This window comes from Scyliorhinus torazame, chromosome 30, assembly GCF_047496885.1.
Source record: "Scyliorhinus torazame isolate Kashiwa2021f chromosome 30, sScyTor2.1, whole genome shotgun sequence".
NCBI classification, from domain to species: domain Eukaryota; kingdom Metazoa; phylum Chordata; class Chondrichthyes; order Carcharhiniformes; family Scyliorhinidae; genus Scyliorhinus; species Scyliorhinus torazame.
In genome coordinates, this window is record NC_092736.1 from 21408937 (window position 1) to 21435451 (window position 26515).

A 26515-nucleotide genomic window follows, 5' to 3' on the forward strand; every position below is an offset into this window, starting at 1 on the left:
ACCGCTGCATCCGCAGCCACTGTGGGCCGTCGGAGTCTACGCTGCCGGATGGCAAACTCCAGAACTACGGCTCCAACCACGGCAGTGAACATCGCTGTCTGGTTGGCATACATGGTGACCTGCAGGAGGGCGGTGGGGGGCAGAGAAACGACATGTTACACGGAGGTTCTTCCACACCTCGCCATCCGGGTTGCCTGGGATACCTGTGTGCCCCGGTGGCCTGGTCATGCTGCAGATACGCAGCCAGCCTAACACCAGGTCACTGTCTGCGCCCAACGGTCAGTTCACACCCTACTGCTCACCAGTGTGCCAGTCGCCTGTGCCCATCAGCCACACGAGAACCTGCGGCCGTGTCCTCGTCACCGTCCTGCCATATCAGGGCGGCTGACATGTGGCATCCGCGGATGGACGATACCATCCACACTCTCCCTCACACCCCTCCCACCAGCACTCTGCTCCCTCACCCCTCCCACCTGCACTCTCCCTCACACCCCTCACACCTGCACTCCGCTCCCTCACACCCCTCCCACCAGCACTCCGCTCCCTCACACCCCTCCCACCTGCACTCCGCTCCCTCACCCCCCCTCCCACCTGCACTCCGCTCCCTCACCCCCCCTCCCACCTGCACACTCCCTCACCCCCCTCCCACCTGCACTCCGCTCCCTCACCCCCCTCCCACCTGCACACTCCCTCACCCCCCCCTCACACCTGCACACTCCCTCACCCCACTCCCACCTGCACTCCGCTCCCTCACTCCCCCCCCCCCCCCCCCCGTTGGCCGCAGCCTTCTCGGGGAAGCCAACCCGGTCTCCAGGAGCTGCGGAACAGTCCGCTCACCTCCTCACTGCTCAGCGTCAGCCAGCACGACTTCAACCCATCCGGCCCTGAGAATAGCGCGGGTGGCGGAGAATCGTCATTTTGGGTGTCTCGGGCGATTCACCGGACTGCGCCGCGCAGAACTCGATAGTGCCGATCTCGCCGGTTGGGTGCATCGCGGGAGGCCGTCGGACCGGCGTCGCGTGAAAAAATGGCGCCCCAGGCGATTCTCCCAAACGGCGTGGCACTGGAGAATCGCGCCCTATATGTCTGCTGAAGCTGTGATTAAGGGGTTTACAGCAGGGCAAGCTGTGATGACACTCATGGGAGGGGCTGACTCTGGTTTTAGTTTCGTTTTCAGCCCTGCCCTGTGCCTGTTGTTTTTAGTTTTGTTTTCAGCCCTGCCCGTGTCCGTTTTTCGTTTCGTTTTCAGCCCTGCCCGTGTCCGTTTTTCATTTCGTTTTCAGCCCTGCCCTGTGTCTGTTGTTTTTAGTTTAGTTTTCAGCCCTGACTGTGTCCGTTTTTAGTTTCGTTTTCATCCCTGCCCTGTGTCTGTTGTTTTTCGTTTAATTTTTGAGAGGTCTGCTCTGGATTCCGAGGAAAGGAGGTCTGTTTCTCAGACTGACTTCTGAAAGCTTCTCTCTCAAGGACATTGGGAATAAATCTGTAAGCCACTTTAGTGTTAACTACATTAATAAGTGGCATTTGACTTGTGTGTGTGTGGATTTTGCTCAGTTGAAATTTTAGAAGTAGATGGGAAAGTAAACCTTCCTTTATTTTATTTAAAGAACTGTTGAACTGTTAATTGTAAAGCTGTTTTTTACTTGGATGGTCTACAAAATTATGAGAGGTATGGACAGGGTGGATAGCAACAAGCTTTTTCCAAGAGTGGGGGTGTCAATTACAAGGGGTCACGATTTCAAGGTGAGAGGGGGAAAGTTTAAGGGAGATGTGCGTGGAAAGTTTTTTACGCAGAGGGTGGTGGGTGCCTGGAACGCTTTGCCAGCGGAGGTGGTAGAGGCGGGCACGATAGCATCATTTAAGATACATCTAGACAGATATATGAACGGGCGGGGAACAGAGGGAAGTAGATCCTTGGAAAATAGGCGACAGGTTTATCATAGATTATCATAGAATTTACAGTGCAGAAGGAGGCCATTTGGCCCATCGAGTCTGCACTGGCTCTTGGAAAGAGCACCCGACCCAAGGTCAACACCTCCACCCTATCCCCATAACCCAGTAACCCCACCCAACACTAAGGGCAATTTTGGACACTAAGGGCAATTTATCATGGCCAATCCACCTAACCTGCACATCTTTGGACTGTGGGAGGAAACCGGAGCCCCCGGAGGAAACCCATGCAGACACGGGGAGAACGTGCAGACTCCGCACAGACAGTGACCCAAGCCGGAATCGAACCTGGGACCCTGGAGCTGTGAAGCAATTGTGCTATCCACAATGCTACCGTGCTGCCTTAGATAAAGGATCTGGATCGGCGCAGGCTGGGAGGGCCGAAGGGCCTGTTCCTGTGCTGTAATTTTCTTTGTTCTTTGTTGATGGGGTTAATCCCGTGTTAATAACTTTAATACAAAAAATCCCTATTTGTCAGAGTAACTCCTGGGGGTGAAGTGTTCATTCCTCACAACAACAAAAAAATTGTTGGGGGGGGGGTTTGTCCATTTCCCTAATGTAAAATGAGGGTCTGGTCCGGTACCGTAACACGCCTCCGTTGCAGGAAAACACGCTGCTGGGACCGAAAAATCCCGGCCTTTGTCATTTTTCTGTGAATCCAACTTATTTGTGTTTTGCAGCTGCAAGTTTAATTTTTTTTACTTTTCCTGTTACCAATCTCAGGTCGAACGTGCTGTCAAATCTACCTGAGAAGGCCTTTGACAAGCCCATCTGCGAAGCGCTCTTGAATCAAAAATACTTTAACGGTATTGGGAATTACCTCCGAGCCGAGATATTGTTCAGGTGAGGGAAGAGGAAAGATTCACTTCATTTTGACTCTTGCCCAAAACCGTCTGCTTCAGTCTTTATCCAGAGCGATCCGGTAGGTTGGGTAGTCCTCTTGAGTGGCCCACTGTGCTGCCTTGACTTTTTTCTGAGTCTTGGGCTATATGCCGGGAAAAGCCGCCATTCCCGTCAGCGGCCTCAGCGTTGCCTTTCCCGCCGGACAGTGGCCTTTACCCGATATCGGCGGGAAATCAGGTGGAAACTGTTTCTGTGTACTCTTTGTAAACCAATTAAATTAAACTAATTAACAGGAGTGACAGCCCCTTAAAGGGGAACTGTAATAAAAAGCAAAACTTTAAAAGGAAGCATAAAACATCAAACTATAACATGATTAACAGGGTCGGTAATGCACGTCAATCCCCGTGGTGCCCACTGGACACGGGGCATCTCGAGGGTACCAGCGGATACTGCGTTCTCCCTCTCCAGAGACACTTGGCCGCAAACATAGCCATGGTAGAGGGCAGACAGTGGGGCCAGACGACCCCCCCACAATTCCCTGCTGCCTGGACCCGTTGATGGCGACTTTTGCCAGAAATAGGTTCAAGAGGAGGCCCTCCTTCTTCCTCGCCCCCCCCTCCGCTCCGAGTGCGGAACGGGCTCTCATTCAATCGCCCTAACTGTCATGATATTCAGATAAACATCATGGTGCAAACACACAGACACACTGATGGACAGATCAACGGACCAATCGACACACACACAACATCACAGCCAATCACAGGCAAGGGCACACGCACTATAAAACGGGGAACACCACAGTTCCCGCTGATTCCAGCAGGAGACAGCTCAGAGCACAGAGCTCACAGCGCGCCACTCAGACATACACCATGTGCTGAGTGCCTCTCCAAGATAGTGTTAGGGCTGGGTCCACAGGTTAAAGGGTAAGAATGAACCACAGTAACAAGTATACAGATGTTGTTATTGAAAGTAATAAAACAGAGTTGTACCATCTGCAACCGTGTTGGTTCGTCTGTGTAGCAGAGCACCCAACACGACATGGTACCAGGATTGGAACCCAGCAACTGTGAGACCTACCTACACTTCTTCAGGAATCCGCTATCCTGCGCCATGGACACCATCAGCCCGCCGCAGCCGCTCCAAATCGCTGGAAACCTCGGCGTCAACTGGAAGCTGTTTAAACAGCACTTCCAGTTCTTCCTAGAAGCCACAGAAAGGGAGAATGCATCGGACACCAGGAAAATCGCCCTCCTCCTCTCCACGGCAGGGCAACACGCCATCCACATCTACAACTCCCTGGTGTTCGCGGAAGGTGAGGACAAGACGAAGTACAAGACGGTCCTTCTCAAACTCGAGCAGCACTTCAGCGTTGAGGTGAATGAGAGCTTCGAGAGGTACCTCTTCCAGCAGCGCCTGCAGGGTAAGGATGAGCCTATTCAATCTTTCCTAACACACCTCCGTATCCTCGCGCAGTCCTGCGGTTACGAGGCCACCTCCGATTCCATGATTCGGGACCAGATTGTTTTTGGGGTCACCTCGGGCACCCTACGCCAGCAGCTCCTCAAAATTAAAAGCCTCACCCTAGCCACCGCCATCGAAGCCTGCGTCCTCCATGAAAACGTGACCAGCCGCTACTCCCAATTCCAGGTGGCCGAATCGGCGCGGCAGGCATCCTACGAGGCCGAACGGGTCCAGGCGATTGTGTTCCTCCCGGCCCGCGGCCCGGACGAGGGCGGCCATTTCTCACGCTTTCCGCGGCCTCCCGCGCTTGTACGCGCCAAAAGAGACGTCGACGCAGAGGGACGCGACGCGCAGGCGTGCTCTACACAGGACCAAACTGCGCATGCGCGGTGGCGCAACGAATGCCGTGACGTCACGATGTGCGGCAACTGGATCCGCACATTTAAAGCGGCAATGTCCAGCAAAGAACCGACAATGCCTCCGCTGTGGCAAGATGGGCCACTACGCTGCCTGCTGTCGAGCAGCTCAACCTGCCAATGCTCCCCAATTCCGCCAGCCTCGCAGGGACGTGCGGACAATTCAGCCTCCGTACTCCGAGTCATACCCGGACGATATACAGACCGGTGATACAGACGACCGGGAAGCCTTCCGTGTTGCGGTCATTGACAGGAACCGGATGTCTCCAAGCAGGACCCACCAGCCGATGCCAGTGAACAGTGTCAATCCGGGTGATGAATGGTGTGCCACCCTAACGGTCAACCGATCACCAACCACATTCCGTTTGGACACTGGTGCCTCCGCCAACCTAATAGCATGGTCAGCCTTCTACGCCTTGAATGTCAGACCACCAATTCGGCCATCCCGTTGTAAGATCGTCGACTACAACGGAAACAATATCCCGGCCATGGGATCCTGCCAGCTCCAGGTGACACACAATACATACACGGCCACACTGTCCTTCGAGATAGTTGGATCATCGAAGGACTCCCTGCTAGGCGCAGGGGCGTGCAAGGTTCTCCACCTCGTTCAGCGGGTCCACGCTCTGTCTCCAGAAGGCACGTCAGACTTCCCGGATGCAGAATTTAGGGCACAGCTCCACTCGCTCCTCGCCCACAACCAGGAGGCATTCGAGGGCATGGGCACACTGCCCTACACTTACAGAATACGGCTCAAACCGGACGCCACCCCGGTCATCCACGCACCTCGTAGAGTCCCAGCACCACTCAGGGACCACCTCAAGCAGCAGCTGCAGGATCTCCAGGACCAAGGAGTGCTATCCCGGGTCACGGAGCCCACGTCGTGGGTCAGCTCCATGGTGTGTATTAAAAAGCCCTCTGGCGAACTCCGGATCTGCATCGACCCAAAAGACCTGAACAATAACATCATGAGGGAACACTACCCCATACCCAAACGGGAAGAGATCACGAGCGAAATGGCCCGGGCTAAAATTTTTACAAAGCTTGATGCCTCGAAGGGTTTTTGGCAGATCCAACTGGATCAGTCCAGCAGGAAGCTGTGCACCTTCAACACTCCTTTCGGCTGGTTCTGCTGTGACAGAATGCCGTTTGGCATCATCTCGGCACCCGAGGTTTTTCACAGGATCATGGAACAGATGATGGAGGGCATCGAAGGGGTGCGCGTCTATGTTGACGACGTCATCATCTGGTCCACCACACCACAGGAGCACATCAATCGTCTCCAGCGCGCCTTTGCGCGGATACGGGAACACGGCCTGCGCCTCAACCGAGCCAAGTGTTCTTTTGGCCAAACTGAGCTAAAGTTTCTGGGGGACCACATATCCCGGTCAGGAGTGCGTCCGGATGCAGACAAGGTGAGCGCCATTACAGCCATGCCGCAGTCGACAGACAAGAAGGCAGTGCTACGCTTTCTAGGCATGGTCAACTTCCTGGGGAAGTTCATTCCCAACCTTGCCTCCCACACGACGGCTCTTCGTCACCCGGTGAAGAAGACCACGGAGTTCCAGTGGCTGCCCGCACACCAGAAGGAATGGGAAGAGCTCAAAATTAAGCTCACCACAGCCCCAGTATTGGCGTTCTTCGACACCTCTCGAGATACGAAGATCTTGACTGATGCCAGCCAGTCCGGCATTGAGGCGGTACTCCTGCAACGGGATGACACTGCATCATGGGCCCCGGTCGCCTATGCCTCGCGGGCCATGACCCCCACAGAATAGCACCAAGCGCAGATCGAGAAGGAGTGCCTGGGTTTGTTAACCGGCATAGATAAGTTCCACGACTACGTGTATGGTCTCCCTCAGTTCACCGTGGAAACCGACCATCGCCCCCTGGTCAGCATCAGACAAAAGGACCTGAATGAGATGACCCCTCACCTCCAGCGCATTCTGCTCAAGCTCCGGAGGTACGACTTCCAACTGGTCTACACCCCGGGAAAGGACCTCATCATGGCGGATGCAGACCATATCCAGAGCAGTGAGCACACCGCCCGATTCGGAGACCAGATGATTCAAGTCTGGCCCGCATTCGCCGGGAGACTGCGGCTGACCCCCTTCTACAACGTGTGATGCGCCACATGACGGGAGGGTGGCTCAAAGGACAGTGCCCACAATTCTACAATGTCCGGGACGACTTGGCCGTCATTGACGGTGTCCTCCTAAAGTTGGACCGGATTGTGATTCCACACAGCATGCACAAGCTGGTCCTCAAACAACTACACAAAGGTCATCTCGGGGTTGAGAAGTGCAGACGGAGGGCTCGAGAAGCTGTATACTGGCCGGGCATCAGCGACGACATTGCCAACATGGTGCTCAACTGCCACATCTGGCAAAGGTTTCAGCCGGCGCAGCCCCCTGAGATGCTTCAGCCCCATGAGTTGGTGACGTCCCCTGGGCGAAGGTGGGTGTGGACCTTTTTCATGCGCTCGGCAGGGACTACGTCATCATCATAGATTACTTTTCGAATTATCCAGAGGTCATACGCCTGCACGATTTGACATCGTCCGCTGTCATCAGGGCATGCAAAGACACCTTCGCTCGCCATGACATTCCGCTTACTGTCATGTCGGACAATGGGCCCTGTTTTGCCAGCAATGAATGGTCGTCTTTTGCTGCTTCGTATGGCTTCACACACGTGACGTCCAGCCCTCTGCATCCCCAGTCCAATGGCAAGGCGGAAAAGGGCGTTCATATCGTCAAGCGGCTCCTCTGCAAGGCTGCTGATGCCGGATCTGACTTCTGTTTAGCCCTGCTAGCCTATCGCTCGGCCCCACTAGCCACTGGCCTCTCACCAGCCCAGCTGTTGATGGGTCGCGCCCTCAGGACCACTGTGCTATCCTTTCTTGTTCCTACACCCGACTATGCTCCAGTACTGCAAAGGATGCGACAGCAGCGTGCTCAGCAGAAGGTGGCACATGACACTCAGGCAACTGATCTTCCTGCCTTGGTGCCTGGAGACAACGTCCGCATCCACCTGCCAGAGGGTGGCTGGTCGGCAACTGCCGAAGTTCTCCCACGCGTGGCTCCCCGCTCGTTCCTGGTTCGCATGCCTGATGGCTCCATTCGCAGGTGCAATCGCCGGGCTCTTCGCCTGCTTCCGCGCGCTACGTGATCATACATCGGTGTCACGCCTTCCTGTTGTTCCTGATGTCGACTTCGTGGAGCTTCCTGCCACCATGCCCATTCCTCTGTCGCCTGTGGCCAGGCCCATTCCTCTGTTAGCTGTGGCCAGGCCCATTCCTCAGCCGGTGGATCCTGACCCACCCTTGAGGCGGTCAACCCTAATTCGTCGCCCACCTACTAGGCTGGACTTATGAGCCTGTTTGAACATTGGACTCACTAAAGTTTTATGCCACAATGTTAATATGTTTCTCTTTTTGTCGTTACAGGAGTTTGTTTTGATGCTTGATGTTTACACTTGTTTTGTTTATGGTACAACCTCGTTGCTATGTTGCACCTGACACCTTCCTATGTATATAGTTTAGCCTCATGTACATGTTGTAGATATTGCACACACACATTCAGCTGCGCTCAGTACACATCTATATTTATTAACACATAGGCACATATTTTTGTAAAAAGGGGGGGATGCCATGATATTCAGATAAACATCATGGTGCAAACACACATACACACTGGTGGACAGATCAATGGACCAATCAACACACACGCAACATCACAGCCAATCACAAGCAAGGGCACACGCACTATAAAACGGGGAACACCACAGTTCCCGCTCATTGCAGCAGGAGACAGCTCAGGGCACAGAGCTCACAGAAATTCACCATGTGCTGAGTGCTTCTCCAAGATAGTGTTAGGGCTGGGTCCACAGGTTAAAGGGTAATGAACGAACCACAGTAACAAGTTTATAGATGTTGTTTTTGAAAGTAATAAAACAGAGTTGTACCATCTGCAACCGTGTTGGTTCGTCTGTGTAGCAGAGCACCCAACACGACACTAACCTTTCCCCAATTAGTCCCAGCTGCTCTTAATGACAACTAGGGCATGCACTCAATTGTTACAGCGTTTACAATATTAACAGGAGCAATTAAACAGCCCTGTAAAGATGTTCAAATCTTTAGAAGCAGAGATTTCATTTTCTTTCCAGTTTGAGAATGTTCTCCTTGTTGTCCCTGATCCTGTCCCAGCTTTCTCAGCCCGCTGTGCAAGTTCAGTATTGGCACCAACAATTTAAGGATGGGTGTAATATGTTCGTACAGCAATAGCAGGTCTCGATTTTGATCATAATGCCAAAAAATGATGAACGTACCAGGGTGTCGCAAATACTTCTCGTGTCGATGTGTAGTTTGCAGTCAGGGCAAGGGGACATCCGATTCAGGACATATCGAGAGGGCTTTATCACTGTGAGGTGGACCTGATTGACAAATACTTGGAGTGCTTAATCTCGCTCTCTCTCCAATTTTACTTTAGGTTGAAAGTTCCCCCTTTTGAAAAGGCGAGGACCGTGTTGGAGCCTTTATTGCACAAAGGAAAGGTATGGTTTGAAATTCCCTGCACGGACGCAGTCCCGGACTGGAGTGTTTGTCATTCTGCTGAGCAACCCCACCTCACAGTTACAGTTAGTATCGTGCAAAGGCTCCATTGTGTTCTTAATATTTGAAGGGGCATAAATACAGCGAATGGGTTTTTATCGGTATAACGACCCAGGAAGCCAAAAGGTAGGGTAAGCGCTGGTTTATTCAGTCACAAGAATCTGCCTAAGGCAGTAAATACACACGCAAAGTCCCGTTGCGACAACCAACATGCCGGTCCCTGTCTGGGCCGGCCTGGAAACAAGATTATTATCAACCCCAGCTGAGTGGGCCTCTGCCCACTAACGGGGAAGCTCCCTGAGTCCCATGGGAAGATCCGTTTGGCTAACCCCGGGGGCCTCTTTGGGGGTTATGACAACAGGAATGAGTGTCTTTCAAAAGAAAAGTCTGCAATTCACTTCAAACTTTACATAATTTGAAATGAAATGAAAATGGAAATCGCTTATTGTCACGAGTAGGCTTCAAATGAAGTTACTGTGAAAAGCCCCTAGTCGCCACATTCCGGCGCCTGTTCGGGGAGGCTGGTACGGGAATTGAACCGTGCTGCTGGCCCGCCTTGGTCTGCTTTCAAAGCCAGCGATTTAGCCCCGTGCTAAACCAGCCCCAATTAATCTCAGCATGGGTCCTGAGGCTTGCCCATGCTGGATACTGGGTAGTTTGGCCCGGCGGGCATAAGCGCAAAGGGTTGGGGGCCATGGGTTAGCATGAATTGGCACTAAGCTGGCATGGGGCTATAAAGGGCCTTGGGGGACATTGGCATGGGGTGCAGGTAAGCATGGAGGGTTTGAGTAACCATGGGAGGTGGGTAGAGGTTCACAGGTGGAATGAAGGTGTGAGGGGCCATTGAGGGGTGGGTAGGAGGCATGAGGTGGGCATGGGTTGGCATTATTGGGATACGGGGAGTATGCTGGGGTAGTGAGTTGGTGTGAGTACTTTTTTCTTTCATTTGCACTTTTGAAGGTCTTGGACGGAGTGCCAAGTGCACTGTGGCAGGTCTTCCGCCCAGTTCACCCACGCACCCGCCACCTTGTGGATAATTTCCAGAGTGCACTGCGCCCCTCCCATTTTCACCTGAAGCACGCCCCCCACCCCCCCAGAACAGAAAAGGCGATATCCCGGAGCACGTTCTCCCAGGTCAGGTTTGTGGAGTCGGGGATTGTCCCCTCTCTGCGCTCACAACCTGGGAGTGAACCTTCAGATCCTTGTCCCTCTGTGAGCAACAGAGAACTAAGAGTTACCAGTTGAAGGTGGGAGGAGCGTTTGGGAAGAATTTATAGAATGTACAGTGCCGAAGGAGGCCATTCGGCCCATCGAGTCTGCACCGGCTCTTGGAAAGAGCACCCTAACCACCCGCACACCTCCACCCTATCCCCATTACCCAGTAACCCCACCCAACACTAAGGGCAATTTTGGACACTAAGGGCAATTTAGCGTGGCCAATCCACCTAACCTGCACATCTTTGGACTGTGGGAGGAAACCAGAGCACCCGGAGGAAACCCACGCACACACGGGGAGGATGTGCAGACTCCGCACAGACAGTGACCCAAGCCGGGAATCGAACCTGGGACCCTGGAGCTGTGAAGCAATTGTGCTAACCACTGTGCTACCGTGCTGCCCTCAGGATCAGATATGTCACACCTATCTGATCCTGAGGGTGAAATGGAAGTGGGACACACGGCGAGACATGGTGGGAATAGCAGCTGGATACAACTGCGTGGGCTCGTTATGCTTTTAACCTTAGCCAAGCCTGTATCAATTGGGCCAGATGGGTGAAACTCAATTAATGATTTTATGTTTAGAAAATCCACAGCTTTTGAACTAGATCACCCTTGATGTAGCAGATTTGTACGTAGAGACTTGCACGGTGGTGGGAATGGGAGACGGTTTTCTTGGGCGTCCGAATCTCTGGAGTGCAATCCACGGAGCCTCGTGATTTTGAGAGGGCGGCACTATAGCATAGCGGTTTGCACTGTTGCTTCAGAGCGCCAGGATCACAGGTTCGATTCCCAGCTTGGGTCACTGTCTGTGCGGAGTCTGCACGCCCTCCCCGTGTGTGCGTGGGTTTCCTCCGGGCGCTCCGGTTTCCTCCCACAGTCCAAAGACGTGCAGGGTGGGTGGATCGGCCGTGCTAAAGTGTCCCCTTCATGCCCAGGGTTATGCAGATTAGGTTGTGGGGATAGGGTAGGGTGGACCTGGGTAGGGTGCTCTTTCGAAGGGTCGGTGCAGACTGGATGGGCCAAATGGCCTCCTTCTGCACAGCAGGGATTCTATGGGATTACAAAATTGTGTGACCTTTTCTGTAGGTGGGGCGGGGACTGGGGTGGGGGTGGTTTAAACAGCCCAGATCTCTCAGCAGCAAAGTTGCAGTGTCGATTCTGAATTATGCTGCCCCGGCTCAGCGGCAGTTCATTTATATCATCTCCGCTTTGTAAAAAAAAAAAAGAAGCCTGAGTTCAGCAGCAGCTTAAATCAAAAAATAAAGGACATCAAAGGTGAACGCCATCTGCCACTTCTGCTTTCTGGCATCTTTAACCCGTTTTGTGCCTGTGTTTGTTGCACAGAACGTGTTGTTTTGATGTTTCATTCTGTCACATCTCGCTGCAGCGTTGGGCTCCACATAGTTGCCTGTTGAATTTTTTATATTCGCATCTATTATTGTGAAAATGTGAGGAAATTAATGTCCCATTGCCCGGGGGGGGGGGGCGGGGGGTGCTGCTTAGTGCAGCACAGTGACAGAAACCAGAACTTCTAATTTTTTAAAGTCTTTTAATTATCCCCAAGAGTGCAATAGCGCAATGCTTATGTTGGTTGACTGGTCTTTTCTATTTATTCGCTCATTGGGATGTGAGTGTTGCTGGCTGGGTCAGCATTTGCTGCCTATCTCGAATTCATAGCATTCCTACAGTGCTGAAGGAGGCCATTCGGCCCGTCGAGTCTGCACCGACCCGCTGAAGGAGCACCTTACCCAGGCCCACGCCCCCGCCCTACCCCTGTAACTTCAGAACCCCACTGAACCTGCACATCTGGATTGGCCAAGCTAAATTGCCCCTTGGTGTCCAAAGATGTGCAGGTTAGGTGGGGTTACGGGGGATAGGGCGGGGGAGCAGGCCTAGATAGAATGCTACCACCTCCCCAAATTAATTTGACTAGCGACCTGTGAACGTAAACTCAAATCCCACCACAGTTTAATGACAGCTTACATTCAGTTTATTAGATAAGACCAATAACGGTGGCCACAAAACTGTTGAGTTATTATAAACAGCCCATCTTGTTCTCTAATGTCCTTTTAGTGAAGGAAATCTGCCATCCTTACCTGGTCTGGCCTACATGTGACTCCAGACTCTACCGCAATGGGATTGACTCTTGACTCCCTCTAAAATGTCCGATTAAGCTAATCCATTGTATTCAAAAGGCAACAAAGAACAAAGAACAAAGAAATGTACAGCACAGGAACAGGCCCTTCGGCCCTCCAAGCCCGTGCCGACCATGCTGCCCGACTAAACTACAATCTTCTACACTTCCTGGGTCCGTATCCTTCTATTCCCATCCTATTCATATATTTGTCAAGATGCCCCTTAAATGTCCCTATCGTCCCTGCTTCCACTACCTCCTCCGGTAGCGAGTTCCAGGCACCCACTACCCTCTACGTAAAAAACTTGCCTCGTACATCTGCTCTAAACCTTGCCCCTCTCACCTTAAACCTATGCCCCCTAGTAATTGACCCCTCTACCCTGGGGAAAAGCCTCTGACTATCCACTCTGTCTATGCCCCTCATAATTTTGTATACCTCTATCAGGTCGCCCCTCAACCTCCTTCGTTCCAGTGAGAACAAACCGAGTTTATTCAATCGCTCCTCATAGCTTATGCCCTCCATACCAGGCAACATTCTGGTAAATCTCTTCTGCACCCTCTCTAAAGCCTCCACATCCTTCTGGTAGTGTGGCGACTAGAATTGAACACTATACTCCAAGTGTGGCCTAACTAAGGTTCTATACAGCTGCAACACGACTTGCCAATTCTTATACTCAATTCCCCGGCCAATGAAGGCAAGCATGCCGTATGCCTTCTTGACTACCTTCTCCACCTGTGTTGCCCCTTTCAATGACCTGTACTCCTAGATCTCTTTGACTTTCAATACTCTTGAGGGTTCTACCATTCACTGTATATTCCCTACCTGCATTAGACCTTCCAAAATGCATTACCTCATATTTGTCCGGATTAAACTCCACCTGCCATCTCTCCGCCCAAGTCTCCAGACAATCTAAATCCTGCTGTATCCTCAGACAGTCCTCATCGCTATCCGCAATTCCACCAACCTTTGTGTCGTCTGCAAACTTACTAATCAGACCAGTTACATTTTCCTCCAAATCATTTATATATACTACAAAGAGCAAAGGTCCCAGCACTGATCCCTGTGGAACACCACTGGTCACAGCCCTCCAATTAGAAAAGCATCCCTCCATTGCTACTCTCTGCCTTCTATGGCCTAGCCAGTTCTGTATCCACCTTGCCAGCTCACCCCTGATCCCGTGTGACTTCACCTTTTGTACTAGTCTACCATGAGGGACCTTGTCAAAGGCCTTACTGAAGTCCATATAGACAACATCTACTGCCCTACCTGCATCAATCATCTTAGTGATCTCCTCAAAAAACTCTATCAAGTTAGTGAGACACGACCTCCCCTTCAAAAAACCGTGCTGCCTCTCACTAATACGTCCATTTGCTTCCAAATGGGAGTTGATCCTGTCTCGAAGAATTCTCTCCAGTAATTTTCCTACCACTGAAGTAAGGCTCACCGGACTGTAGTTCCCGGGATTATCCTTGCTACCCTTCTTAAACAGAGGAACAACATTGGCTATTCTCCAGTCCTCCGGGACATCCCCTGAAGACAGCGAGGATCCAAAGATTTCTGTCAAGGCCTCAGCAATTTCCTCTCCAGCCTCCTTCAGTATTCTGGGGTAGATCCCATCAGGCCCTGGGGACTTATCTACCTTAATATTTTTTAAGACACCCAACACCTCGTCTTTTTGGATCACAATGTGACCCAGGCTATCTACACCCCCTTCTCCAGACTCAACATCTACCAATTTCTTCTCTTTGGTGAATACTGATGCAAAGTATTCATTTAGTACCTCGCCCATTTCCTCTGGCTCCACACATAGATTCCCTTGCCTATCCTTCAGTGGGCCAACCCTTTCCCTGGCTACCCTCTTGCTTTTTATGTACGTGTAAAAAGCCTTGGGATTTTCCTTAACCCTATTTGCCAATGACTTTTCGTGACCCCTTCTAGCCCTCCTGACTCCTTGCTTAAGTTCCTTCCTACTTTCCTTATATGCCACACAGGCTTCGTCTGTTCCCAGCCTTTTAGCCCTGACAAATGCCTCCTTTTTCTTTTTGACGATCACTATCATCTTAATTCGGGATAGGCAATGAGCAGTGAGCTATCCACATCATGGCCTGCACACCATGTGAATGAATAAACCCGGTAAAATAGCTTTGGTGCCTGAAGTGGTCTTGTCCACCATGTGCTTTACAAATAGGAGGCAAATGGGCAAGTAGAGAATAAAGCTTCAGATTACAAGAGCATCGACTTACCTGCCCAGTGCTGAGGATCCATCTGCCCCGGTCTGCAACACAAACTATTTTGTCAGTTAAATTCCTCTCAGGTTTATGGGAAGAACATGGATTTGAATGCTCTGATTACCTCTTCAGAATGTCTCGACCTGGTCCACAGCCGCTCAATTGGGTTTGACGTGATGCCATTGTTGTCTTGCAGGAAGTCGAATGACTGCCTTGATTTATTTCTTTGGGGGCGCCGGGTGAAGACATCAGAACTGTCTGAGCCCGAAGAGCGCCAAGGGCCCTTTCTTGCATCCTCCCGAACTGTCAGACATGGCACCTCAGGTAGGGCAGCGCACCCTGGGTACTGGGTGGTGGTGGTGGTCAGCCAGCGGAGGTAAGATTGGGGCAGAAGATTGTTTGAAGAGGCAAATGAGACAACAAGACTGGGAAGCGGACCAAATGGTTTTTTTTTTAAGCAAAACAATTCTGTTGTGAATCAACCGATTCCTTCCAACTCATTGTCGCTTTGGACGCGCGCCATTTAACGTCCTCCCAATCTCTCGCTTTCAGGCTGCTGAGCTGACTCTGAGTAAGAAGGTGAAGTGGAAGTTGGAGAATCCCGATCTTCTTGAACTTTGTCACATGCTTCCTATGGAGGTCATTAATCTGGGTAAGTCACTCTGTCTTTATGCGCAGTCTCCAGCGTCTCCAACACAAATTACAGGCAGTCCATCCGGTCGAACTGCGTTGACTTGCGAAATCAATTACCGTCCACTTATCCCAATACCTCTTGGATTCAGTGCTTGTCAGGGAATACTGTTTGCTGCGCTCTCAGTTGCAGCAACGTGGGCCTGTGAAGGAAGAGGCTATCATTTTTAATATTTTGGGGGTTTGTTGTGTTGCGTTATTCCGTGAAGCAGGCTGTGTGTGTGTGTGTGTGTGTGTGTGTGTGTGTGTGTGGCCATGTGTGAACATAATTTAATTAAAACTGGGGACTGGATGTCTACAAGGTTGAGGACAGCAAGGGATCTCGGTGTGAAAGACAAGCACTTGAGGTAAGTATGGCCGAGATTTAAAAAGCGCGGGAGGAGAGAGCCGGGACAGCGAAAACAGCGCCGGAGGAGAGAGCCGGGACAGCGAAAACAGCGCCGGAGGAGAGAGAGCCGGGACAGCGAAAACAGCGCCGGAGGAGAGAGCCGGGACAGTGAAAACAGCGCGGGAGCAGAGAGAGCCGGGACAGCGAAAACAGCGCCGGAGGAGAGAGCCGGGACAGCGAAAACAGCGCCGGAGGAGAGAGAGCCGGGACAGCGAAAACAGCGCCGGAGGAGAGAGCCGGGACAGCGAAAACAGCGCCGGAGGAGTGAGCCGGGACAGCGAAAACAGCGCCGGAGGAGAGAGCCGGGACAGCGAAAACAGCGCCGGAGGAGTGAGCCGGGACAGCGAAAACAGCGCCGGAGGAGAGAGAGCCGGGACAGCGAAAACAGCGCCGGAGGAGAGAGCCGGGACAGTGAAAACAGCGCCAGAGGAGAGAGAGCCGGGACAGCGAAAACAGCGCCGGAGGAGAGAGAGCCGGGACAGCGAAAACAGCGCCGGAGGAGAGAGAGCCGGGACAGCGAAAACAGCGCCGGAGGAGAGAGAGCCGGGACAGCGAAAACAGCGCCGGAGGAGAGAGCCGGGACAGCGAAAACAGCGCGGGAGCAGAGAGAGCCGGGACAGCGAAAACAGCGCCGGAGGAGAGAGAGCCGGGACAGCGAAAACAGCGCCGGAGGAGAGAGCCGGGACAGCGAAAACAGCGCCGGAGGAGAGAGCCGGGACAGCGAAAACAGCGCCGGAGGAGAGAGCCGGGACAGCGAAAACAGCGCGGGAGCAGAGAGAGCCGGGACAGCGAAAACAGCGCGGGAGCAGAGAGAGCCGGGACAGCAAAAACAGCGCCGGAGGAGAGAGCCGGGAGATTTAAAAAGCGCGGGAGCAGAGAGCCGGGACAGCGAAAACAGCGCCGGAGGAGAGAGAGCCGGGACAGCGAAAACAGCGCCGGAGGAGAGAGCCGGGACAGCGAAAACAGCGCCGGAGGAGAGAGCCGGGACAGCGAAAACAGCGCGGGAGCAGAGAGAGCCGGGACAGCGAAAACAGCGCGGGAGCAGAGAGCCGGGACAGCGAAAACAGCGCGGGAGCAGAGAGCCGGGACAGCGAAAACAGCGCGGGAGCAGAGAGAGCCGGGACAGCGAAAACAGCGCCGGAGGAGAGAGCCGGGACAGCGAAAACAGCGCGGGAGCAGAGAGAGCCGGGACGGCGAAAACAGCGCCGGAGGAGAGAGAGCCGGGACAGCGAAAACAGCGCGGGAGCAGAGAGAGCCGGGACAGCGAAAACAGCGCCGGAGGAGAGAGAGCCGGGACAGCGAAAACAGCGCCGGAGGAGAGAGAGCCGGGACAGCGAAAACAGCGCCGGAGGAGAGAGAGCCGGGACAGCGAAAACAGCGCGGGAGCAGAGAGAGCCGGGACAGCGAAAACAGCGCCGGAGGAGAGAGAGCCGGGACAGCGAAAACAGCGCCGGAGGAGAGAGAGCCGGGACAGCGAAAACAGCGCCGGAGGAGAGAGAGCCGGGACAGCGAAAACAGCGCCGGAGGAGAGAGAGCCGGGACAGCGAAAACAGCGCCGGAGGAGAGAGCCGGGACAGCGAAAACAGCGCGGGAGCAGAGAGAGCCGGGACAGCGAAAACAGCGCCGGAGCAGAGAGAGCCGGGACAGCGAAAACAGCGCCGGAGGAGAGAGAGCCGGGACAGCGAAAACAGCGCGGGAGCAGAGAGAGCCGGGACAGCGAAAACAGCGCGGGAGCAGAGAGAGCCGGGACAGCGAAAACAGCGCCGGAGGAGAGAGCCGGGACAGCGAAAACAGCGCGGGAGCAGAGAGAGCCGGGACAGCGAAAACAGCGCCGGAGGAGAGAGCCGGGACAGCGAAAACAGCGCGGGAGCAGAGAGCCGGGACAGCGAAAACAGCGCGGGAGCAGAGAGAGCCGGGACAGCGAAAACAGCGCCGGAGGAGAGAGAGCCGGGACAGCGAAAACAGCGCCGGAGGAGAGAGCCGGGACAGCGAAAACAGCGCGGGAGCAGAGAGCCGGGACAGCGAAAACAGCGCGGGAGCAGAGAGAGCCGGGACAGCGAAAACAGCGCCGGAGGAGAGAGAGCCGGGACAGCGAAAACAGCGCCGGAGGAGAGAGAGCCGGGACAGCGAAAACAGCGCCGGAGGAGAGAGAGCCGGGACAGCGAAAACAGCGCGGGAGCAGAGAGAGCCGGGACAGCGAAAACAGCGCCGGAGGAGAGAGAGCCGGGACAGCGAAAACAGCGCCGGAGGAGAGAGAGCCGGGACAGCGAAAACAGCGCCGGAGGAGAGAGAGCCGGGACAGCGAAAACAGCGCCGGAGGAGAGAGAGCCGGGACAGCGAAAACAGCGCCGGAGGAGAGAGCCGGGACAGCGAAAACAGCGCGGGAGCAGAGAGAGCCGGGACAGCGAAAACAGCGCCGGAGCAGAGAGAGCCGGGACAGCGAAAACAGCGCCGGAGGAGAGTGAGCCGGGACAGCGAAAACAGCGCGGGAGCAGAGAGAGCCGGGACAGCGAAAACAGCGCGGGAGCAGAGAGAGCCGGGACAGCGAAAACAGCGCCGGAGGAGAGAGCCGGGACAGCGGAAACAGCGCGGGAGCAGAGAGAGCCGGGACAGCGAAAACAGCGCCGGAGGAGAGAGCCGGGACAGCGAAAACAGCGCGGGAGCAGAGAGCCGGGACAGCGAAAACAGCGCGGGAGCAGAGAGAGCCGGGACAGCGAAAACAGCGCCGGAGGAGAGAGAGCCGGGACAGCGAAAACAGCGCCGGAGGAGAGAGCCGGGACAGCGAAAACAGCGCGGGAGCAGAGAGCCGGGACAGCGAAAACAGCGCGGGAGCAGAGAGAGCCGGGACAGCGAAAACAGCGCGGGAGCAGAGAGAGCCGGGACAGCGAAAACAGCGCGGGAGCAGAGAGAGCCGGGACAGCGAAAACAGCGCCGGAGGAGAGAGCCGGGACAGCGAAAACAGCGCGGGAGCAGAGAGCCGGGACAGCGAAAACAGCGCGGGAGCAGAGAGAGCCGGGACAGCGAAAACAGCGCGGGAGCAGAGAGAGCCGGGACAGCGAAAACAGCGCGGGAGCAGAGAGAGCCGGGACAGCGAAAACAGCGCGGGAGCAGAGAGAGCCGGGACAGCGAAAACAGCGCCGGAGGAGAGAGCCGGGACAGCGAAAACAGCGCGGGAGCAGAGAGAGCCGGGACAGCGAAAACAGCGCCGGAGGAGAGAGCCGGGAGATTTAAAAAGCGCGAGAGGAGAGAGCCGGGACAGCGAAAACAGCGCGGGAGCAGAAAGAGCCGGGACAGCGAAAACAGCGCCGGAGGAGAGAGCCGGGAGATTTAAAAAGTGCGGGAGTGAAGAGCCGGGACAGCGAAAACAGCGCGGGAGCAGAGAGAGCCGGGACAGCGAAAACAGCGCCGGAGGAGAGAGCCGGGAGATTTAAAAAGTGCGGGAGTGAAGAGCCGGGACAGCGAAAACAGCGCGGGAGCAGAGAGAGCCGGGTCAGCGAAAACAGCGCCGGAGGAGAGAGCCGGGAGATTTAAAAAGCGCGGGAGGAGAGAGCCGGGACAGCGAAAACAGTGCGGGAGCAGAAAGAGCCGGGACAGCGAAAACAGCGCCGGAGGAGAGAGCCGGGAGATTTAAAAAGCGCGGGAGGAGAGAGCCGGGACAGCGAAAACAGCGTGGGAGCAGAGAGAGCCGGGTCAGCGAAAACAGCGCGGGAGCAGAGAGAGCCGGGACAGCGAAAACAGCGCGGGAGCAGAGAGAGCCGGGACAGCGAAAACAGCGCAGGAGGAGAGAGCCGGGACAGCAAAAACAGCGCGGGGGCAGAAAGAGCCGGGACAGCGAAAACAGCGCCGGAGGAGATAGCCGGGACAGCGAAAACAGCGCCGGAGGAGAGAGCCGGGAGATTTTAAAAGCGCGGGAGGAGAGAGCCGGGACAGCGAAAACAGTGCGGGAGCAGAAAGAGCCGGGACAGCGAAAACAGCGCCGGAGGAGAGAGCCGGGAGATTTAAAAAGTGCGGGAGGGGAGAGCCGGGACAGCGAAAACAGTGCGGGAGCAGAGAGAGCCGCGACAGCGAAAACAGCGCGGGAGCAGAGAGAGCCGGGAGATTTAAAAAGCGCGGGAGGAGAGAGCCGGGACAGCGAAAACAGTGCGGGAGCAGAAAGAGCCGGGTCAGCGAAAACAGCGCTGGAGGAGAGAGCCGGGAGATTTAAAAAGCGCGGGAGGAGAGAGCCGGGACAGTGCTGGGAGAGGTGAGTGCACAAAAGGTGTGGCAGGAGTGCCTTTAGTCACGGAGTGCTGATTGGAACAGAGTGCATCTGAGTTTAGGTGAGTGACTGAGATCGGGTGAGTGGCTGTGTTCGGGTTTATCCTTGAGGTTCTATAAAGAAAATTTAAAAAAATAAAATAAAAATATTTAAATTAATTAACTAGTTGAATATGGCTGGACAGGTGATGTGCTGTTGCTGTATGATGATGGAACTGGTGGATCCCATTGAGACCGTCAGTGACCACATCTGCAGCAAGTGTTGGCTGCTCGAGGAACTTCGGCTCAGAATCGATGAGCTGGAGACCGAGCTGCACACACTGCGGCACATCAGGGAGGGGGAAATTACCTGGACGCTTTGTTTCAGGAGGCAGTCACACCCGGTAGAATAAGTACTGTTAATTCGGACAGTGGTCAGGGACAGAGTGGTGTGACTGCAAGGGAGGCAGGTCGGGGGATCCTGAGTTTAGGAGTTGAGGAGCCTCAGCCCTTGACCTTGTCCAACAGGTATGAGGTACTTGCTCCCTGTGTGGATGAGGAAGAGGGCTGTAGGGAGGATGCGTTGACTGACCACTGCACCGTGGTATAGGAAGCCATTCAAGAGGGGGGAGCAAAAAGACAAGTGGTAGTTGTAGGGGATTCTATAATTAGGGGGATTGATGGCATCCTTTGTAAGCCAGATCGAGAGTCCCGCATGGTATGTTGCCTGCCCGGTGCCAGGGTGATGGACATCTCTGATTGGCTTGAAAGGATTTTGGAGAGGGAGGGGGAGGATCCAGTTGTTGTGGTCCACGTTGGGACTAACAACATAGGTAAGACTAGGAAAGTGGACCTGTTTGGGGATTATCAAACATTAGGGACTAAATTAAAGAACAGGTCCTCCAGGGTTATAATCTCTGGATTACTACCCGAGCCACGTGCCAATTGGCATAGGGTTGAGAAAATTAGAGAAGTTAACACGTGGCTAAAGGAGTGGTGCGGGAAAGAGGGATTCCATTTCATGGGGCATTGGCATCAGTACTGGGGCAGGAGGGACCTGTACCGTTGGGACGGTCTTCACCTGAACCATTCTGGGACCAGTGTTCTAGCGAATAGGATAAATAGGTTGGTCACAAGGACTTTAAACTAGCAAGTTGGGGGGAAGGGAAGTGTAAAGCTATGGATATATAATGGTTAATGGAGATCAAGGCAGCAGGTTACGTGACAGGTTATTATGTAGAGATATGGGTTCAAAGACAAGGAAAATTAGGAGAAAGGGTAAGAGGAAAAATAAATTGCGAAAAGTTACTGATCAAGGTGTTAGGATTCATAACAAAGACATAAAAAACAGCATAAGTGTACTTTACCTGAATGCTCGTAATATACAAAATAAGGTAAATGAGTTGATGGCGCAAATCATCGTGAATGACTGTGATTTAGTGGCCATTACTGAAACATGGTTAAAAGATGGTCACGACTGGGAGTTAAATATCCAAGGGTATCAGACTATACGAAAGGATAGAATGGACGGTAAGGGCGGTGGTGTAGCTTTGTTGTTTAAGGATGGCATCCGGGCAATAGTAAGGGATGATATTGGTGCTATGGAGGACAAGGTTGAATCAATTTGGGTGGAAATCAGGAATAGTAAGGCAAAAAGGTCACTGATAGGAGTAGTCTATAGGCCACCAAATAGTAACAGGATGGTAGGGCAGGCAATAAGCAAAGAAATAACGGATGCATGTAGAAATGGTACAGCGGTTTTCATGGGAGATTTTAATCTGCATATCGATTGGTTTAACCAGGTTGGTAAAGGCAGCCTTGAGGAGGAGTTTATAGAATGTGCCCGGGATAATTTCCTGGAACAGTATGTAATGGAACCTACAAGGGAACAAGCGGTCCTAGATCTGGTCCTGTGTAATGAGGCAGGATTGATTAATGATCTCATAGTTCGGGATCCTCTTGGAAGGAGCGACCACAATATGGTGGAATTTAAAATACAGTTGGAGAATGACAAGGTAAAATCAAACACTAGTGTTTTGTGCTTAAACAAAGGCGATTACAATGGGATGAGAGAAGAACTAGCTAAGGTAGACTGGGAGCAAAGACTTCATGGTGAAGCAGTTGAGGAACAGTGGAGAACCTTCCGAGCGATCTTTCACAGTGTTCAGAAAAGGTTCATACCGACAAAAAAGAAAGACAGTAGAGAGGGGAAAAATCGACCATGGATATCTAAGGAGGTGAGGGAGATTATCAAATTGAAGGAAAAAACATACAAAGTGGCAAAAATTAGTGAGAGACTAGAGGACTGGGAAGTCTTTAGGGGACAACAGAAAGCTACTAAAAAAGCCATAAAGAAGAGTAAGGTAGACTATGAAAGTAAACTGGCTCAGAACATTAAAGCAGATAGTAAAAGCTTCTACAAACATATAAGACAAAAAAGAGTGGCTAAGATAAATATTGGTCCTTTGGAAGATGAGAAGGGAGATTTAATAATAGGAGACGGGGAAATGGCTGAGGAGCTGAACAGGTTTTTTGGGTCAGTCTTCACAGTGGAGGACACAAATAACATGCCAGTGACTGATGGAAATAAGGATATGATAGGTGAGGACCTTGAGATGATTGTAATCACTAAGGAGGCAGTATTGGGCAAGCTAATGGGGCTAAAGGTAGACAAGTCTCCTGGCCCTGATGGGATGCATCCCAGAGTGTTAAAAGAGATGGCTAGGGAAATTGTAAACGCACTAGTGATAATTTATCAAAATTCACTAGACTCTGGGGTGGTCCCAGAGGATTGGAAAGTAGCAAACGTGACACCACTGTTTAAAAAAGGAGGTTGGCAGAAAGCGGGTAATTATAGGCCGGTAAGCTTAACTTCGGTTGTAGGGAAAATGCTGGAATCTATCATTAAGGAGGAAATAGCGGGGCACCTGGAGGGAAATTGTCCCATTGGGCAGACGCAGCATGGGTTCACAAAGGGTAGGTCGTGTCTGACTAATTTGGTAGAATTTTTGGAGGACGTTACCAGTGCAGTAGATAACGGGAAGCCAATGGATGTGGTATATCTGGATTTCAAGAAAGCTTTTGACAAGGTGCCACACAAAGGTTGCTGCATAAACTAAAGATGCATTGCATTGAGGGTAAAGTGGTAGCATGGGTAGAGGATTGGTTAACTAACAGAAAGCAGAGAGTGGGGATAAATGGGTGTTTCTCTGGTTGGCAACCTGTAACTAGTGGGGTCCCTCAAGGATCAGTGTTGGGCCCGCAGTTGTTCACAATTTACATAGACGATTTGGAGTTGGGGACCAAGTGCAATGTGTCAAAGTTTGCAGACGACACTAAGATGAGCGGTAAAGCAAAAAGTGCAGAGGATACCGGAAGTCTGCAGAAGGATTTGGATAGGTTAGGTGAATGGGCTAGGGTCTGGCAGATGGAATTCAATGTTGCCAAGTGTGAGGCTATCCATTTTGGGAGGAATAACAGCAGAATGGATTATTATTTAAACGGTAAGATGTTAAAACATGCTGCTGTGCAGAGGGACCTGGGTGTGCTGGTGCACGAGTCGCAAAAGGTTGGTGTGCAGGTGCAACAGGTGATTAAGAGGGCTAATCGAGTTTTGTCTTTCATTGCTAGAGGGATGGAGTTCAAGACTAGGGAGGTTATGCTGCAATTGTATAAGGTTTTGGTGAGGCCGCATCTGGAGTATTGTGTTCAGTTTTGGTCTCCTTACCTGAGAAAGGACATATTGGCACTGGAGGGAGTGCAGAGGAGATTCACTAGGTTGATCCCAGAGTTGAGGGGATTAGATTATGACGAGAGGTTGAGTAGACTGGGACTGTACTCATTGGAGTTTAGAAGGATGCGGGGGGATCTTATTGAGACATATAAAATTATGAAGGGAATAGATAGGATAGATGCGGGCAGGTTGTTTCCACTGGTCGGGGAAAGCAGAACTAGGGGGCATAGCCTCAAAATAAGGGGAGGTAGATTTAGGACGGAGTGTAGGAGGAACTTCTTCACCCAAAGGGTTGTGAATCTCTGGAATTCCTTGCCCAGTGAAGCAGTTGAGGCTCCTTCTTTAAACGTTTTTAAGAAAAAGATAGATGCCTTTCTAAAGAATAAAGGGATTTGGGGATATGGTGTACGGGCCGGAGAGTGGAGCTGAGTCCACAAAGATCAGCCATGATCTCATTAAATGGCGGAGCAGGCTCGAGGGGCCAGATGGCCTACTCCTGTTCCTAATTCTTATGTTCTTATGTAAGTTGCATGTTTTTCTTGTAATGTAAATAAATCATGGGTAGAAATTTGCATTAGGAGATAAAGAAGGCTTGTTGTGTGTTCAGTTGTTAAATTTCAAAGGGAAGTAAAAGGGGTTTACAACTTGGAAAAGGACATAAATATATGAGGTGAAGATATTCATTTTACTTTGTCCGAAGGTGGGGACAGTAAGGAGACATAATATAATTTTGTATTCCTGGAATGGATGAGTTTCGAAAAAGTGCCTGCTTTTTCAGAAAGCAGAGTCTTGTTGTGCCATTGTGTGGCTTGGGAGTGAATTCAGGTTTCTTGAATTTCCACAGCAGAGTGGGAGAAAGCGAGAGAAGCCACATGCCATGCCTTTCACACAGCGACAGTGGGTTTGCCTTCTGGTAATATTACTGGAGTTTCTATATTGTTGATTTGATGGGATTTTCTGTCTTGGTTGGAAAAAGCGCATGGCCTGCTTTAGGGAAAGCTGCGGTCTTTACGAGGCCAGCCGAAAAGTTTAATGACCGCCCTGCCTCTTGCCCAACCCACAGGTGGCAAGGGTTACGACCCGGAGCATTTGGACGATTCCTCTGCTTTCGAAGATTGGCTCCGCTGCTATTATGTTGACGGGATGCAGTTGCTCCGTGACAGTAACGGAAGAACCATTTGGTTCCAGGTAACGGGAGGGGTTTTGTTGCGAGTTGGAAGGCTGAGACCCACATCACCCACGTCTTTCTGCCCAGCGAGTGCATCGCAGGATGTATTCCGTACGACTCCGTAGGAAGTCTAGGTAGTCGATTGATGTTTCTCTGCGTGGCCAACTGGTGAACCCAACCTTACAACATGGTAGGAGGCCTTTCAGCCTGCCTCACCTGTGCCAGCTCTTTGAAAGACTGACCCAATCAGCCCCACACCCCCTCTGATCTTACGCTATAAGCTTGTAAATGTTTCTGGGTGAAACTTCCTATTGAGTCTGTTACACCCACCCCCCCCCCCCCCCCCCCCCCCCAAAACACCCTTACAGACCAGAACATTCAAAACAAAATTCTCCTCTTTTCCCTCCTCTGGTTCATTCACAGTCATCCTAAGGGAGTTTTGTTGTCTTTCATTCATGGATCGTGGACACACTGGCATGGCCAACGTTTGCTGCCCATCTATAACTACTCTTTAGCTTTATATTCCAGGTTTATTAATTGAATTCAACTCCCATGGTGGGACATCCCCAGAAGCGTTGGCCTGGACCTCTGGATAACTAGTTCAGTGACATCACCACCACCATTTCTGCTTGGGCTGAAGGAGTATTTATAGTTTAGAATCCCGATCATAGAATGAACAGCGCAGAAGGAGGCCATTCGGCCTATCGAGTCTTCACCAACCCTCCGAAAGAGCACTCTACCCTCCCTAGCAATTTCCAATCCACCTAACCTTCTCACCTTTGTGACTGCAGGAGGAAACGGGAGCACGCGGAGGAAACCCACGCAGACACGGGGAGAACGTGCAGGCTCCGCACAGACAGTGACCCGAGGCCGGAATTAAACCCGGGTCCCTGGCGCTGTGAGAGGCAGCAGTGCTAACCACTGCGCCGCCTGGGCTGCCCTGTTTGTTACTTGGCGGGGATCGAGTTTAGATTCTCTCATTTTGTTTCCTGTTGCGACTTGGCATTGCAATACAGTCCATCAACGTGGGCTTTAACCTTGAATCAGTCGGACCCCCTCTTCCTAATACAGAAAAACAATCATGGACAATGGACTGATTTCTCCCGCTCCCCACGTGTGGATTCAATCGGATTCTTTACATTTCTAAAAATTGTTTAAGTTTCCCCTCAAATCTTTTTTTTATTGGATCGTGACATGTGGGCGTCGCTGGCTGAGCAAGTATTGATTGCCCATCCCTTAACAGTCGATTTATACACGACAAGGTCCCATCATCAGCGACGTAGTAATGACCAGAGTTTTAAAACAAAAAGTGGTGTTGACTCCCACCCGGTCCACCAGCGCCTCGAATTTAATATCCGTATCCTCGTGCTCAAATTCACCGTAACGTAGCTCCTTCCTCAGGTCAATCCTCGGGAGGATTCGCCTGAGGAAGGAGCAGTGCTC

The 26515-nt window shown here is 52.4% G+C and overlaps 1 protein-coding gene across 4 annotated transcripts in view; it reads left to right on the top strand.

The window, feature by feature from the left end:
• The window catches only part of neil1 (nei-like DNA glycosylase 1), a 61703-nt gene that overhangs the window by 16410 nt on the left and 18778 nt on the right, over nucleotides 1-26515 (top strand). For 2 of the 4 annotated variants that reach the window (XM_072492935.1, XM_072492936.1), the window contains exons 3-6: nucleotides 2671-2790; nucleotides 9155-9302; nucleotides 15410-15509; nucleotides 24968-25092. In XM_072492935.1, the coding sequence (XP_072349036.1) occupies nucleotides 2671-2790; nucleotides 9155-9302; nucleotides 15410-15509; nucleotides 24968-25092 (493 nt within the window). The remainder of the gene's footprint in view (nucleotides 1-2670; nucleotides 2791-9154; nucleotides 9303-15409; nucleotides 15510-24967; nucleotides 25093-26515) is intronic. The other 2 variants (XM_072492937.1, XM_072492938.1) reach the window with 1 other exon arrangement.